General features: G+C 40.6%; 1 protein-coding gene across 1 annotated transcript; it reads left to right on the top strand.

Annotated features, from left to right (window-relative positions):
• Positions 1-1,477: 1,477 nt before the first annotated feature.
• On the top strand, positions 1,478-12,196 carry NEK2 (NIMA related kinase 2). The gene is made up of 8 exons (XM_012781673.3): positions 1,478-1,738; positions 2,656-2,873; positions 3,151-3,391; positions 5,521-5,603; positions 6,392-6,518; positions 7,448-7,667; positions 9,763-9,888; positions 11,319-12,196. The coding sequence occupies exons 1-8, from the start codon at positions 1,643-1,645 to the stop codon at positions 11,543-11,545; spliced, it is 1,338 nt and encodes a 445-aa protein (XP_012637127.1). The 5' UTR covers positions 1,478-1,642; the 3' UTR covers positions 11,546-12,196.
• Positions 12,197-13,437: the final 1,241 nt, after the last annotated feature.

The raw sequence follows: 13,437 nt of genomic DNA on the forward strand, positions 1-13,437 counted from the left end.
GTGGAAGGCATCACATGGTGAGAGAAACAGCTAGAGAAGGCTGAACTCGCTTTTATAACCAACCAACTCTGGTGATAACAGATCCACTCCTGTGATAAGGATATTAATCCCTTCAGGAGGGCAGAGCCCTTATGACCCAATCACCTCTCAAAAGTCCCACCTCTCAACACTGTTCCATTGAGGATTAAGTTTCCAACACATGAATTTTGGGGGACACATTCAAACCATAGCAAGCTCTCATGGATATCAATCTGTAAGAAGCACTAAAATAAAATAGGATGCCAATGAACTCAGCCACTTGTAGTGCATTATATAACTTCTGAAACCTAAATTGGTACTATTCCCTTGGGGTCAGACAGTGCCCTTGAATGTTAATTAAAAAATTCTCCTGGCTGGAAAGTCTAATCATCTTATGTTATATTCAGTGCATGTCATAAATTCCTTATTTTTTTTAATATAAAGAGGTTTGTAATTCTTACTAATAGAAAATCAGGTTCCTTTCAATCACACACTGAACAGATATTTAAAGAAAATTGGGCCGGTCACCGTGGCTCACACCTGTAAAGCCAAGGTGGGAGGGAGGATCATTAGAGCCTAGGAGTTTCAGACCAGCCTGAACAACATAGGGAGACCCCCATTCCTACAAAAAATAGAAAAATTAGCCAGGTGTGGTGGCATGCACCTATAATCCCAGCTACTCAGGAGGCTGAGGCAGGAGGATCACTTGAGCCCAGGAGTTTGAGGTTGCAGTGAGCTACGATGACGCCACTGCACTCTGGCCTAGGCAACAGTGCAAAACTCCATCTAAACAACAAAAAGAAATATAGTCTATGATGACTACTCCCTAAGGTAATGTGTGAGCTTTAAATCGCTACTATGAGTATCCACATTATTTTTGCCTTGATTCTTCTCTTGGCTGTTGGACCTAAAGCAAATGATTTACCCTTTCTGTGCTTCCGTTTCCTTGTGGGGAATAATAATAACACGAATTCCTACTCCACAGGTCTGTGTTGAGAAATAAACGAGATAACGCACATGAAGCGCCTGGTGCAGTCCTCGCACCACAGTAAGCGCTCCTTGGGAGACGCACCGCATTTCTCATCCGTACTCAGCGCGCCAAGGCAGCGGCGTGGCCCCGCCCAGGTTCAGGGCACCGGGCAGAGGAGTGTGGGTAGTGCGAGGGGTCAGAGCGCAGAGGTCAGAAGGCAATCGGTTGAGGCGGTGTGCAAACCAGGCTGAGCAGAAGCCCCTGCAGCTCAGTTACCTTGGCGACCTCATCCCGAGGGATAGAGTTGCCGAGGCCTGCCGGCTACCGCTTCCTTCCTCCCGCCCTCCCTTTGGTTTAGCTCCGCCCCCTTATCCCTAGAGGTTGACCCCTGACGCCGACAAGACTCTTACGCGGTTGCCTAGCGACACACTGTTTTCCCGAGATGCCTAAGGTGTGGTGTTCCTCTGAGCCAATCAGAGAGGCGAAGCGGCCTCACCGCCTGCCAATAGACTGCTAGGCCAAGCCCGCGACGGTTAAACGGGGCCGCAGGCCGGGCGGCGGGTCTGTGCGGCTTGGGGGCTCGCCCGGGACCTTGCCTGGAGCTCTGCGGCGCGACCTGGGGGAGGCAGCGCGAGTCCGGCGGCGGGCCTGGCCATGCCGGCCCGGGTGGAGGACTATGAAGTGCTGTACACCATTGGCACGGGCTCCTATGGCCGCTGTCAGAAGATCCGGAGGAAGAGTGACGGCAAGGTTAGCGTGGGCCCCTTCCCAGTCTCCGCCCTTGCTTAGGTTTCGTCGGCCCGGGGGCGAGCGCCGTGCGCCGCGGAAGGGAACCGAGAGGCCTTCGGTAATGGGTGCCCGGAAGACCCAGCCGTCCCCCCTGCTTGTGCGTCTGGGTCGCTCGAGGGATGGGAGACTTCGTCTTTTGATATGTATTTTTTCCCATCTCTTTCCGTTTCTCTCGCCTTTTCTCTCTTTCTCCTGATTTGACTTGCTACGGGCCTGCCGTTTGTGACAGGTGGCTAAACTCCGGCGCTAGTTTTCGAGAAGAGTGGCCCTCTCAGACACGAGAGAGGTGCAGGAACACCAGAACCTGAAGCTTTGTGTCTGCAGTTAGAGCTGACTTAAAATACCCAGTGTTCGGATTATTTAATTCCTGTTTCCCGGTGTGTGTAGGTAGATCTTTTATAGAAAGAAACATTGGAGAGGAAACTGCTGATGAAGAGATTTTTACTGAGGTCTCTTATCCCATTGAAATGGTCAGGGACTTTAACCACCTCTACCCTAGTTTTATTTTTTTTTAATTTTTTTAATTAATACTTTTAATTTCTTTTTCTTTTTTTGTGTGTCCAGTTGTGAGGAGTGTTATTCTAACCTAGTTTTGACCAAAGTACCTTTTTGCCAACCTCCCACCAAGCAACTGAGGGTAGGGTTTGGGGAAGGACTCATGTGCCTCACCCCTTCCACAGCATCATTTACTGCTAAAAATTAGAGGAAGATGATGGAATACACTCAGGGTTCCTTAAGTTTGTTGAACTAAATTAGATGATAATGACCATAATTGTAAAATATGTTTAAAAGGGAGGTAATTTTTAGAATTTTGGAACTTTCATTCTTTGTTTTTGAGCATAACAAGTTCATTCATACCTTGGAAATTCTTATTTCAGATATTAGTTTGGAAGGAACTTGACTATGGCTCCATGACAGAAGCTGAGAAACAGATGCTTGTTTCTGAAGTGAATTTGCTTCGTGAACTGAAACATCCAAACATCGTTCGTTACTATGATCGAATTATTGATCGAACCAACACAACATTGTACATTGTAATGGAATATTGTGAAGGAGGGGATCTGGCTAGTGTAATTACTAAGGGAACCAAGGAAAGGTAAATGTAATCTTTCAAATGTAAGCTGAAAATGGGTCTAGTTTCGTTTCTGTTAAGCATCTTGCTTTAGGATCAGAGACAAAGAACTTAGTAATGTGGAAGAGTGTACTTGTATTTGTTTGGTAGGTCCACAGTACTTTAGGAAATCCCTGGTGAATCAAAACCCATATTTCATATCAAAATAATTTATTTCCTTATTTGTATACTAGATACACCATCCCATCTTTGTAATAATTCTATTTAGAAGTGATGTGTTAAATAACTGCTTTGATTTCAGACAATACTTAGAGGAAGAGTTTGTTCTTCGAGTGATGACTCAATTAACTCTGGCCCTGAAGGAATGTCACAGGCGAAGTGATGGTGGTCATACTGTGTTGCATCGAGATCTGAAACCAGCCAATGTTTTCCTGGATGGCAAGCAAAACGTCAAGCTTGGAGACTTTGGGCTAGCTAGAATATTAAACCATGATACAAGTTTTGCAAAAACATTTGTTGGCACACCTTATTATATGTCTCCTGTAAGTATCGCAGAATTTAGATACTTTTTTAACATCTTAACAATAAGCATTTGGATGCAAGGAAATTGAATTGTTTGTATGTTTGGTAATGTAGCTGTGAATTAACAATATTGTTTCATTTTATATTTATATTTTTTTTCCACATGGGCCACCAGACCATTAAACTCCTCTGTATCAGCAATTCAATTCAAATTTTTATTGAACAATTACCATGTACTAGGCTATGGGATTGCAAAGATGAAATGAATTTTGTCTCTGCCCTCAAAAGCAGCGTTTCCCAAACCATAGTTCATGGCCATCTGCACCAGACTCAGTTGGAGCATTTGTTTAAAATGCAGAGTCCTGGGACCCAAGCCCACATCCAGTGAATTTGGATCTCTGGGCAGGGCCTTGCACTCTGCTTCCCCTTGCCTCACCCTTGACTTTATTTTGGACTTTGCTTTTTAACTGACTCTGTAGCTGATTCTTATACATGGAGATTCAGGGCTCAGGAAACTTGCTTACTTTAGATAACATTTTACAGTGTTAATTTTTTGTACATGTTCTTTTCTGTTGCTTTTTCCTGAATGCCTCTGCAGAGTGCACCTACTTTACTTTTTATTCCTTTTCTCTATTGCTGGATATTTTGTTTTCAAAATTTCTCATCATTATAAAGAGCACTGCTTTGAATCTTTGTATGAATTATTTGTTCTTCCTTTTTGGTTATTTTCTTTTTTTCTTTTTTTTTTTTTTTTTTTGAGACAGAGTCTCACTCTGTTGCCTGGGCTAGAGTGCTATGGTGTCAGCCTAGCTCACAGCAACCTCAAACTCCTGGACTCAACTGATCCTCCTGCCTCAGCTTCTCAAGTAGCTGGGACTACAGGCATGTGCCACCATGCCCAGATAGTTTTTTCTATATATTTTTTTAGTTGGCCAATTAATTTCTTTCTAAGTTTTAGTAGAGACAGGGTCTCGCTCTTGCTTAGGCTGGTTTCAAACTCCTGATCTTGAGCGATCTGCCTGCCTTGGCCTCCCAGAGTGCTAGGATTACAGGCATGAGCCACCTCGCCCAGCCCCTTTTTGGTTTTCTTACAGTATAGCTCATAAGATGAAATTGCCAAGGTAAAGGGCATGAAAAGTTTGTGAATGCTATTAGATATTGCCTGATGTCTTTTAAAAAGCTTGAGTCAATAGTGATAGCACCAATGTGTTAGTGAATGAAATCTGAACAGATAAAGATAGAGAAGTATTTATTAATTTTTTTAGTAGCTCACATTTCTAAGATTTTCCAAATCTTTATAAATTATGTTGACAGATCTGACTACAGTATAAACCTTTGTAAATTAATGATTTTGTTTTTGACTAAGATTAGACATGGCCAGAACAGTGGCATTTTCTCACTGTATCAAATTCCAAATAGAAAGCTCTTAAATAAAGGAAAATTATCCAGAAGTGGTTCTTGGAAAATTTGAAACCTCTGCGATTCTTTTTTTCCTTTTCTCTACTGCCCTTGTAATTAGATCAGTTCAGCTTCCCTAAGGCATTGTCAACAATGTCACCTACTGAACTTTAAAACAATAACCAGCCACCTGGAGATTTTGATGGTAGTTGCTTCTATTCCCTCTGTTGAGAATAAGAACTTTGGTAGACTATTGTTACTGTAGGTATGGAAGAATTAATTAAAATAGGTAATAATAATATTAGTTACTGCTGTGATTTATACAGTGGACTAAAAAATTATAAATGGATGATTCCATTAGCTATTTCTGTATCCATTTAAATGTGGGCTAGATATATAATTTTGTTTATTCTGGAATTTTCTGGTTCCTTTAAAATGTTATTTCTTGATTATGAGTGCCCTGAGAGTAGAGGCTCTCATATTTACCTTTGAATTGTTAGTGTGCAGCCTATAGCAAGCACTTTCATTTGTGCATGAAAAATAAGTGAATAAATTACATACTTAGACAAAGTATATTGGAAGAAGATCATTGCCTTTCTTCCATTATAAATTTGAAGGTAAAGTATAGGCTAAAAACTTTGAGGTTCCATTTTTGTTTCAGAGATAATTTTATCAGTTTTATAAGTTTCAAAACAAAATAAACTCTTAACTCCTTCCACTTTCTTACCTTCCTCCCCACCCCCCCATTTAGGAACAAATGAGTCGCATGTCCTACAATGAGAAATCAGATATCTGGTCACTGGGTTGTTTGCTGTATGAATTGTGTGCATTGATGTAAGTATGATAAAGACAGATTCCTAGTCTAAGGTTTGCACTATTTGTTACATTTCACTGGGTTCAGCTTTCTCAGCATCCATGCTAATGAAAGCATATTCAAGTCTGAAAGAATTATAACGTGGGTTAAAATTAAGGTAGATGGACAGGTTAAAAAAACTATTTACAAATTAAAACTATAACCCATGAGGCTGGGATTTGACTGTTCAAATATCTTGACTGGTTTGATGCTTTCCTGTTAGACTGAGGCTTAGCTCAAGGGGAGAGCACATAAGTTAGGCAGGTAAGTTAAAGCTGCTGTAAAGATATGGAAGAAATAAATCAAAGACCAAGGGGAGAGGTCTGGAGGATCTGGAGAGCAGGAAAGAGCTCCAGTCGGTTCCCTTTTTTCATCTTTTCATGTTTTCCACTTCCAAACTATTCTGTAGAGCAGTGTTTCTCAACCAGGGATGGGGAGACGCAATTTTGCCCCTCATGGGACATTTGACAATGTCTGGAGACATTTTTAGTTGTCACATATAGGGAGAGTTCCTGGCATCTAGTGGGCAGAGGGAGGGAGGCTGCACAATATCCTGCAGTGCACAGGACGGCTTCCCACAAAAACGAATTATATGACTCCAATGGCAATAGTGCCAACATTAGCAAACTTAGCTATAGAGCAAAATCCCAGTAGAAACATAAACTGGAGCTTAAACTATGCTTTTGATTTGGTTCCTATTATATATTTTCATTTTTTAAATTTGAAAATTTCTTCTTCTTCCTCCTTTTTTTTTTCCTTTAAATCCCAGGCCTCCATTTACAGCTTTTAACCAGAAAGAACTAGCTGGGAAGATCAGAGAAGGCAAATTCAGGCGAATTCCATACCGTTACTCTGATGAATTGAACGAAATTATTACGAGGATGTTAAATTTAAAGGTAAAGATAGGATTATATATTGTCCGATTCTAGGGCTCAGTTAAATTCTGGAGTATGTATCCTCTCTCATAGAGCAATAGAGGCTGAAGAAACATTAAATATGCTGTCTTAGCTAAATATACTCTGTTAACACAAGTGAAAACATATGTAAATTTGGCAAATTGCACATCCTTGCTGGCCTACCTTCTGTGCTTTCTTTATTTCTCTTCCCACTCTCTGCCACGCTAACAGATGGTTGGTAGCAAGGAAAGATTGCAAAAAGAATCCAAATCCTCAGTTCCCCCCTGTCCTTGCCTACCTCAAAGTGGCAGGTGGTAAGGGAAGGGGCCGGAAGTAAGATTTTATTATTCTGCTTCTAGCTCTAATTGAGAGATTAGAGGCCACAAGAGACAATCAAAAAGAATAGAGAGAAAATAACGAGTAAAAAGATTATGCTGGCAAACTCCTGACCATGGGATGGGTAGGGAGATGTTCTGGGGATCAGGCTGATGTAAGAGCAGAAAGAAAACGATGTAGGATCACAAAGAAGGATGCAGGTAGAGCAACAGGATTGAAGGTTGGTGAGAGAATATCCTGCTTAGTGTAGTTTAGAGATGCAAGGAAGGTATTTCCCCTAAAATAGCCATTCGCAGTGGTACCAAGCAACCCTACAAGACTTGCCAAAGTACTTCAGTAGTTGAGCCTTCTTAGAAAGATGAAAAAATAAAAGGAGAAAGTGGTAAGTTAACATCTGCATTACCTTGTGGACCCAGAACCTCATGAGTTAAAACCACCAGTGAACTTATTTTTCTAGACATTTAAAACCTATCCATAAAGGAGTCCTTTCTTTGCCTTGGACATATACATATATGCCCTATTATTGTAACTGCTCTGTTAGGATGACTGTTATGTTATGCAATCTGACTAAAACACAGAGTATTTTTGCCCAGGATTACCATCGACCTTCTGTTGAAGAAATTCTTGAGAACCCTTTGATAGCAGACTTGGTTGCAGAAGAGCAAAGAAGAAATCATGAAAGAAGAGGGCGGCGATTAGGAGAGCCAGAAAAGTTGCAGGAGTCCAGCCCTGTATTGAGTGAGCTGAAACTAAAGGAAATTCAGTTACAGGAGCGAGAACGAGCCCTCAAAGCCAGAGAAGAAAGACTGGAGCGTAAGTCTGAATGGGGGTCAAAGCAAAGGACAGCCACAGTGGATTATTTTGATGTGTATGAATATCTATTTGAACAGAATATTTTATATGTGTAGGTCTTATTAGAACTTTTTACAAACACTTGAGAAACCAAAATATGTATTGTAGACTAAATAATCAACTTGCTGGCACCTTTGTCATGTTGGACTTCTTTCTCTGACATCAGCTGCTAGTCATTACATATTATTGGCCATTAACTGTGATGGCCCCAACACAATAGCCATTATTCTTTACTGTAGAGTTACTTTTTGCTTTCTCATCTTTAGTATAAATACCCTAAAGTTTTTCCACTTTAAAGGAAGGTCTTAACATTTTCTGCCTAGGCTAGGCACTGTGGGTTATGCCTATAATCCAGCACTTTGGGAGACTGAGCAGGGGAGAATCACTTGAGCCCAGGAGTTTGAGAGCACCCTGGACAACATAGGAAGACCCTGTCTTTACAAAAACTTAAAAAAAGTATCCAGGCATGCATCTGTAATTCTAGTTACTCAGGAGGCTGAGGCACAAAGATCACTTGAACCCAATGATTATACCACTGCACTCCAGTCTGGGCGACAGAGCAAGACCCCATCTCTTTAAAAAAAAAAAAATTGCTGCTTTCCATAATAAAAACCATAAATTTTATCTTCCGAAATTGCTGCTCCAACACAATGCCAGGTTTAATGCCCAATGGTATGTAGACTAGATATGTTCAGGCAATTCAACAGAGAATATAGGTACAAGATATTTTAGGTTTATAAATAATACTCTGGCTGGACACAGAGGCTTATGCCTGTAATCTCAGCACTTTGGGAGGATTGCTTGAGGCCAGGAGTTCGAGACCAGCCTGGGCAACAGAGCGAGACCCTGTCTCTACGAGAAATTTTTTAAAAAATTAGCCGGGCATAGTGACTTGCGCCTGTAGTGCCAGCTACTTGGGAGGCTGAAGCAGGGAGACTGCTTGAGCCCAGGAGTTCAAGGTTGCAGTGAGCTGTGATATTATGCCACTATACTCTAGCCTGAGTGACAGACAGACAGCAAGACCCTAAAAACTAATAATAATAATATTCTGATGTGTATTAATATTGACTTGATGAGTATTAACTGATTGGGTGCTAGTTTTTGATGGTAAATGTCGGTCTACTCCACTAAGATGAGAGCCACTACCAAGGTTTTAGGATTATGCAAGATAGCAACAGCAGCGAGGCTCTTCATTTTAACTTTAGGAGATGAGAGACGGGGCTGTGTCTGTCTCCTACCTCCCTCATGACTCATTTGATTTCACTTCTGCAGCTTTACATACAATACAGACTTTAAATTTTTTCAATTTAAATATGCTCATAAAGCATTCAATGCATTTGTTCATGTTTTACTTCCTACTGATAATGAAATGTTATATAGTCTTGTGAGATACGTTTACTGTATAGGTACAACCTATGCTTACCTGGAAAGCTTTTTTTGGGTTACTTCAGTCGAAGGAATTCTGTAAAAGACAAAAAACAAAAATGAGAAAAGTTTTTCAAAAAATTTTCCCCAGTGTTTTGCAATTTCATACAGCAACTGAAATCTGAATACTTTCTGAATGAACGGTAGCCATTGTTACTAACCTAAAGAACTATCCCCCCTAACTAACTTGTGGGTTTTTTCCCTTCTATTTGCGTGCTGTCATTCAACCAGAAGATTTTATACTGTGAGGCCAGGTCACACCCTGAAAATTAACTTTTGCCTGTCCTCCATGGAAGAGCAGAGATGGCTTTAGTTTTTTATTTTCCCAAATGAGTTACTCCCACACAGTATGACCAAATGTTGAAGCTAACTTTGTACTTGTGTTTAAACAAGTCCTTACAAGAAAACCTAAGTTAGCACACAACCTATTAAAACTCTGGATCAAAAACTAGCATGATCAAGTTGACTGAGGTATGTAGTAAGAGTCCTTTCACAAAACATTGCTCATCAGTGGTCAGATATGCTAGTCTTTGTGATAAGAAAAAGTTATAAGATTACCAAATGTAAATTGTTTTATAACCAGAATTATTTATTGATTGTTTTTCTTTTTTTCCATTCCCTTTTTTTAAAGAGAAGGAACGTGAGCTTTGCATTCGTGAGAGACTAGCAGAAGACAAACTGGTTAGAGCAGAAAATCTCTTGAAGAATTACAGCTTGCTAAAGGAGCAGAAGTTCCTGTCTCTGGCAAGCAGTCCAGGTATGAAAATCAACTTAGTCAACAAGCTGGTGCTCTAAATGGTGCTACAAACTACCCAGGTGGCTTAGGTAGCCCTTTTAATTTATAAAGTCTCATATTTAAGATAGATTTCATTGAATATATGCATTTCAAGGTCAATAAAATTCTGTCATAGTGATGATTTATTTACTGAGTTTCTAGGCCTGAGGCAATGAATGAATCATGATTTCATTTTTGACTTTATTTATGTTATCAAACTACGTGTTTAGTATTTGATATTTACTTTTAAAAATTAGGGCATTTTAAAAACTACTGTGCCTTTCAGATTTTTCTCTGGGTATATTATCAAAACTACCTCTACAAAACTACATTTTCAAGCAAAAAATTCTGTATTTTAATATTGCCACACCTCATCTTTCATAGAAAGCACGGCTTAAAAGGCATGATAAGGCAGGCGTGGTTGCTCATGCCTGTAATCCTGGCACTCTGGGAGGCTGAGGCAGGTGAGAGGATCATTTGAGGTCAGGAGTTCAAGAACAGCCTGAGCAACAGCAAGACCCCATCTCTTCTAAAAATATAAGGAAAAAGTGGCCAGGGTGACTAAAAATAGAAAAATATTAGCCAGACTTGGTGGCGTACATCTGTAGCAGTCTCAGTTACTCAGGAGGCTGAGGCAGGAAGATCACTTGAGCCCAGGAGTTTGAGGTTGCTATAGGCTGACACTACAGCACTCTAGCCCGGGCAACAACAGAGCAAGACTCTGTCTCAAAAAATAAAAATAAAAAAAGGCATGATAAGCCAACTTCTGAATAGGCTATCACTTTTGGATTTTTGCTAAGACCCTTTCAAGTTGAAACATGTGTTTGTCAAAATTTGGTTGTTTAGTATCTACATGTGCTGTTATGTGTTTCTTTTTTTTCAGACTCTGACACATAGACAGCTTTCTTAGATGGCTAGGCGAGGTGGCTCACGCCTATAATCCTAGCACTCTGGGAGGCTGAGACGGGAGGATCGCTCAAGGTCAGGAGTTCGAGACCAGCCTGAGCAAGAGCAAGACCCCGTCTCTACTATAAATAGAAAGAAATTAATTGGCCAACTAATATATGTAGAAAAAATTAGCCGGGCATGGTGGCGCATGCCTGTAATCCCAGCTACTCAGGAGGCTGAGGCAGGAGGATCGCTTCAGCCCAGGAGTTTGAGGTTGCTGTGAGCTAGGCTGAAGCCACAGCACTCTAACCCGGGCAACAGAGTGAGACTCTGTCTCAAAAAACAAACAAACAAACTGATTTCTGCCAGCCTCATGCCCTAACCTCCTATCTCAGAGAAAATAAGACAAGTACCTATTAATAGATTTCAAATGTGTACTAAGAAGCAAATATTTTTTGGTAAGTATGAAGGAATTGAACTCCGTTAAAGTAACTCGAAACCCTTTTTCTTTTTTCTTTCTAAAGAACTTCTTGATCTTCCATCCTCAGTAATTAAGAAGAAAGTTCATTTCAGTGGGGAAAGTAAAGAGAACATCATGAGGAGTGAGAATCCTGAGAGGCATCTCACCTCCAAGTCCAAGTGCAAGGACCTGAAGAAAAGGCTTCATGCTGCTCAGCTGCGGGCTCAAGCCCTGTCAGATATTGAAAAAAACTATCAACTAAAAAGCAGACAGATCCTGGGCATGCGCTAGCGCTAGCAGAGAGACACAGAGCTGTGTGCAGTGTTTAATACAACCACCCTTTAAAGATTGATATTCAACTGCTGTAGCTTGATATACTTGGTTCCATGAGCCATGGCTTTTTGTATAGTAAACGTGATAATTCTGGAATTTCTTTTGCTGTTCTTCAGTAATAGTTGTACAAAATCTTCATACCTTTAATTTTTCTTTATTTTAAGAACATTTTTTAGAAAGAATGATACTTTCTTGTCTGATTGGGCTTTTAATCCTGCATGTGATTACTGCTAGGAACATGAGCTGTGACATTCTAAATCTTGGGAGAAAAAATAATGTTAGGAAACAATAATTACCCAGGAGTAGCACTTACTGCAAGGTTTTAAATGACTAAGTGGTGTGCTTACAATTGTCAAATCTAGATTTAAAGCTTAAGTCTGAGGTTTTAAATGTTTAAATTAGAAAACCTAATTGGATACAAATTGGTCACTAATACCATGACATCTTGCTTATAAATATTCCATTGCTCTGTAGTCCAAATCTATTAGCTTTGTAAAAATTCATCACAATGAGGTCTGTATTCTTTTTTTCTTATTCTATTTAACAGTATATGAGTTGGCTGTCGTTTATCCACTTCCTTCCCACTAAATAAAATAATTCTTTAGTTTTCTTGTGTTTACATCTCTTGCATTTGTTGGTCTCTTAGTTGGAGTGGGTAGTGCTAATGATTTGTAGGTGTTCATTGTAGGCTAGGGAAGAAAACATGGATCTGATGCTCAAGAGAGCAGCATTCTGCTCTTAAGCTGTGTGGTGCTTTACCACCCATCTTGCTAATCCAGATGAGCCAGTGGTCCTTAACTGGGTGATATTACTCCTTAGGGGAGTCCCCTTAGGGGACATTTGGCAATGTCTGGAGACCATTGTTTATGATCGTGATGGGGGGAGGATGCCACTGGCTGCTAGTGGTACAGGCCAGGGATGCTACTAAACACTCTACAATGCACAGGACATCCCCTGACAATAAAATGTCACTGGGTTTCAGTCATCCCAAAAGACACAATCCCAAATGTTGAAATCCTGAAAGACCAAAATCCCTAACATCTAAAATCATAATCCTGAAAGATTAAGATCCTAAATGCTGAAATCCTAAAAGCTGAATTCTGGGGAAGGGATTAGTGCATTTCACTTGTACACAGAAAAGTTGCATCATGTTAGGTGGAATTATTACCTTGTTATTTTCTTTATTTGGAAATTAAGTATGGTTTAAGGAGATATATATTGGTGCCAAGTTGACAAGGGGTGGACTTGAGGATTTAATTTTAGGTGTTGACTGGATTAAGCAATAAGTAGAAACCCCGTAAAGCATCATGTTGGCTGTGTCTATGAGAGTGTTTCTAGGGGAAACTAATGTGGGAGTCTGAGTAGACTATATGAGGAAAATCTGCCTCCAATGTTTAAAGTGTTTCGAAGATCATGGAAGTGAAAATGCAGGTGAAAAATACAAGAAATCTTCCCTGCCAAATTATTGAATCATGTATGACTGTGGTCCCCAATCCCTGGGCTGTGGACTGGCACCAATCCGTGGTCTGTTAGGAACCGGGCTGCACAGTGGGAGGTGAACGGATGGTGAGCGAGCAAAGCTTCATCTGTATTTACAGCCGCTCCCCGTCCCTCGCATCACTGCCTGAGCCCTGCCTCCTGCCAGATCAATGTCAGCATTGGATTCTGCATTATGGTGAGCTGTATCATTTCATTATATAAAGTGCACAATAAATGTAATGCACTTGGATTGTCCTGAGACAATCCTGCCACCCCCAGTCTATGGAAAAATTGTCTTCCCTGAAACCCATCCGTGGCACCAAAAAGGTTGGGACCACTGATGTACAACTTCTGCCCCTTCACACATAGTG

The sequence above is a fragment of the Microcebus murinus genome, chromosome 23 (assembly GCF_040939455.1).
Source record: "Microcebus murinus isolate Inina chromosome 23, M.murinus_Inina_mat1.0, whole genome shotgun sequence".
NCBI classification, from domain to species: domain Eukaryota; kingdom Metazoa; phylum Chordata; class Mammalia; order Primates; family Cheirogaleidae; genus Microcebus; species Microcebus murinus.

Excerpts from the sequence above, each read along its gene's own strand:
- NEK2 (XM_012781673.3), top strand. The coding sequence starts at position 1,643 with ATGCCGGCCCGGGTGGAGGACTATGAAGTGCTGTACACCATTGGCACG. Across the intron at positions 3,392-5,520 it reads CACCTTATTATATGTCTCCT|GAACAAATGAGTCGCATGTC; the intron begins GTAAGTATCGCA and ends CCCCCCATTTAG. Across the intron at positions 7,668-9,762 it reads CAGAGAAGAAAGACTGGAGC|AGAAGGAACGTGAGCTTTGC; the intron begins GTAAGTCTGAAT and ends CTTTTTTTAAAG.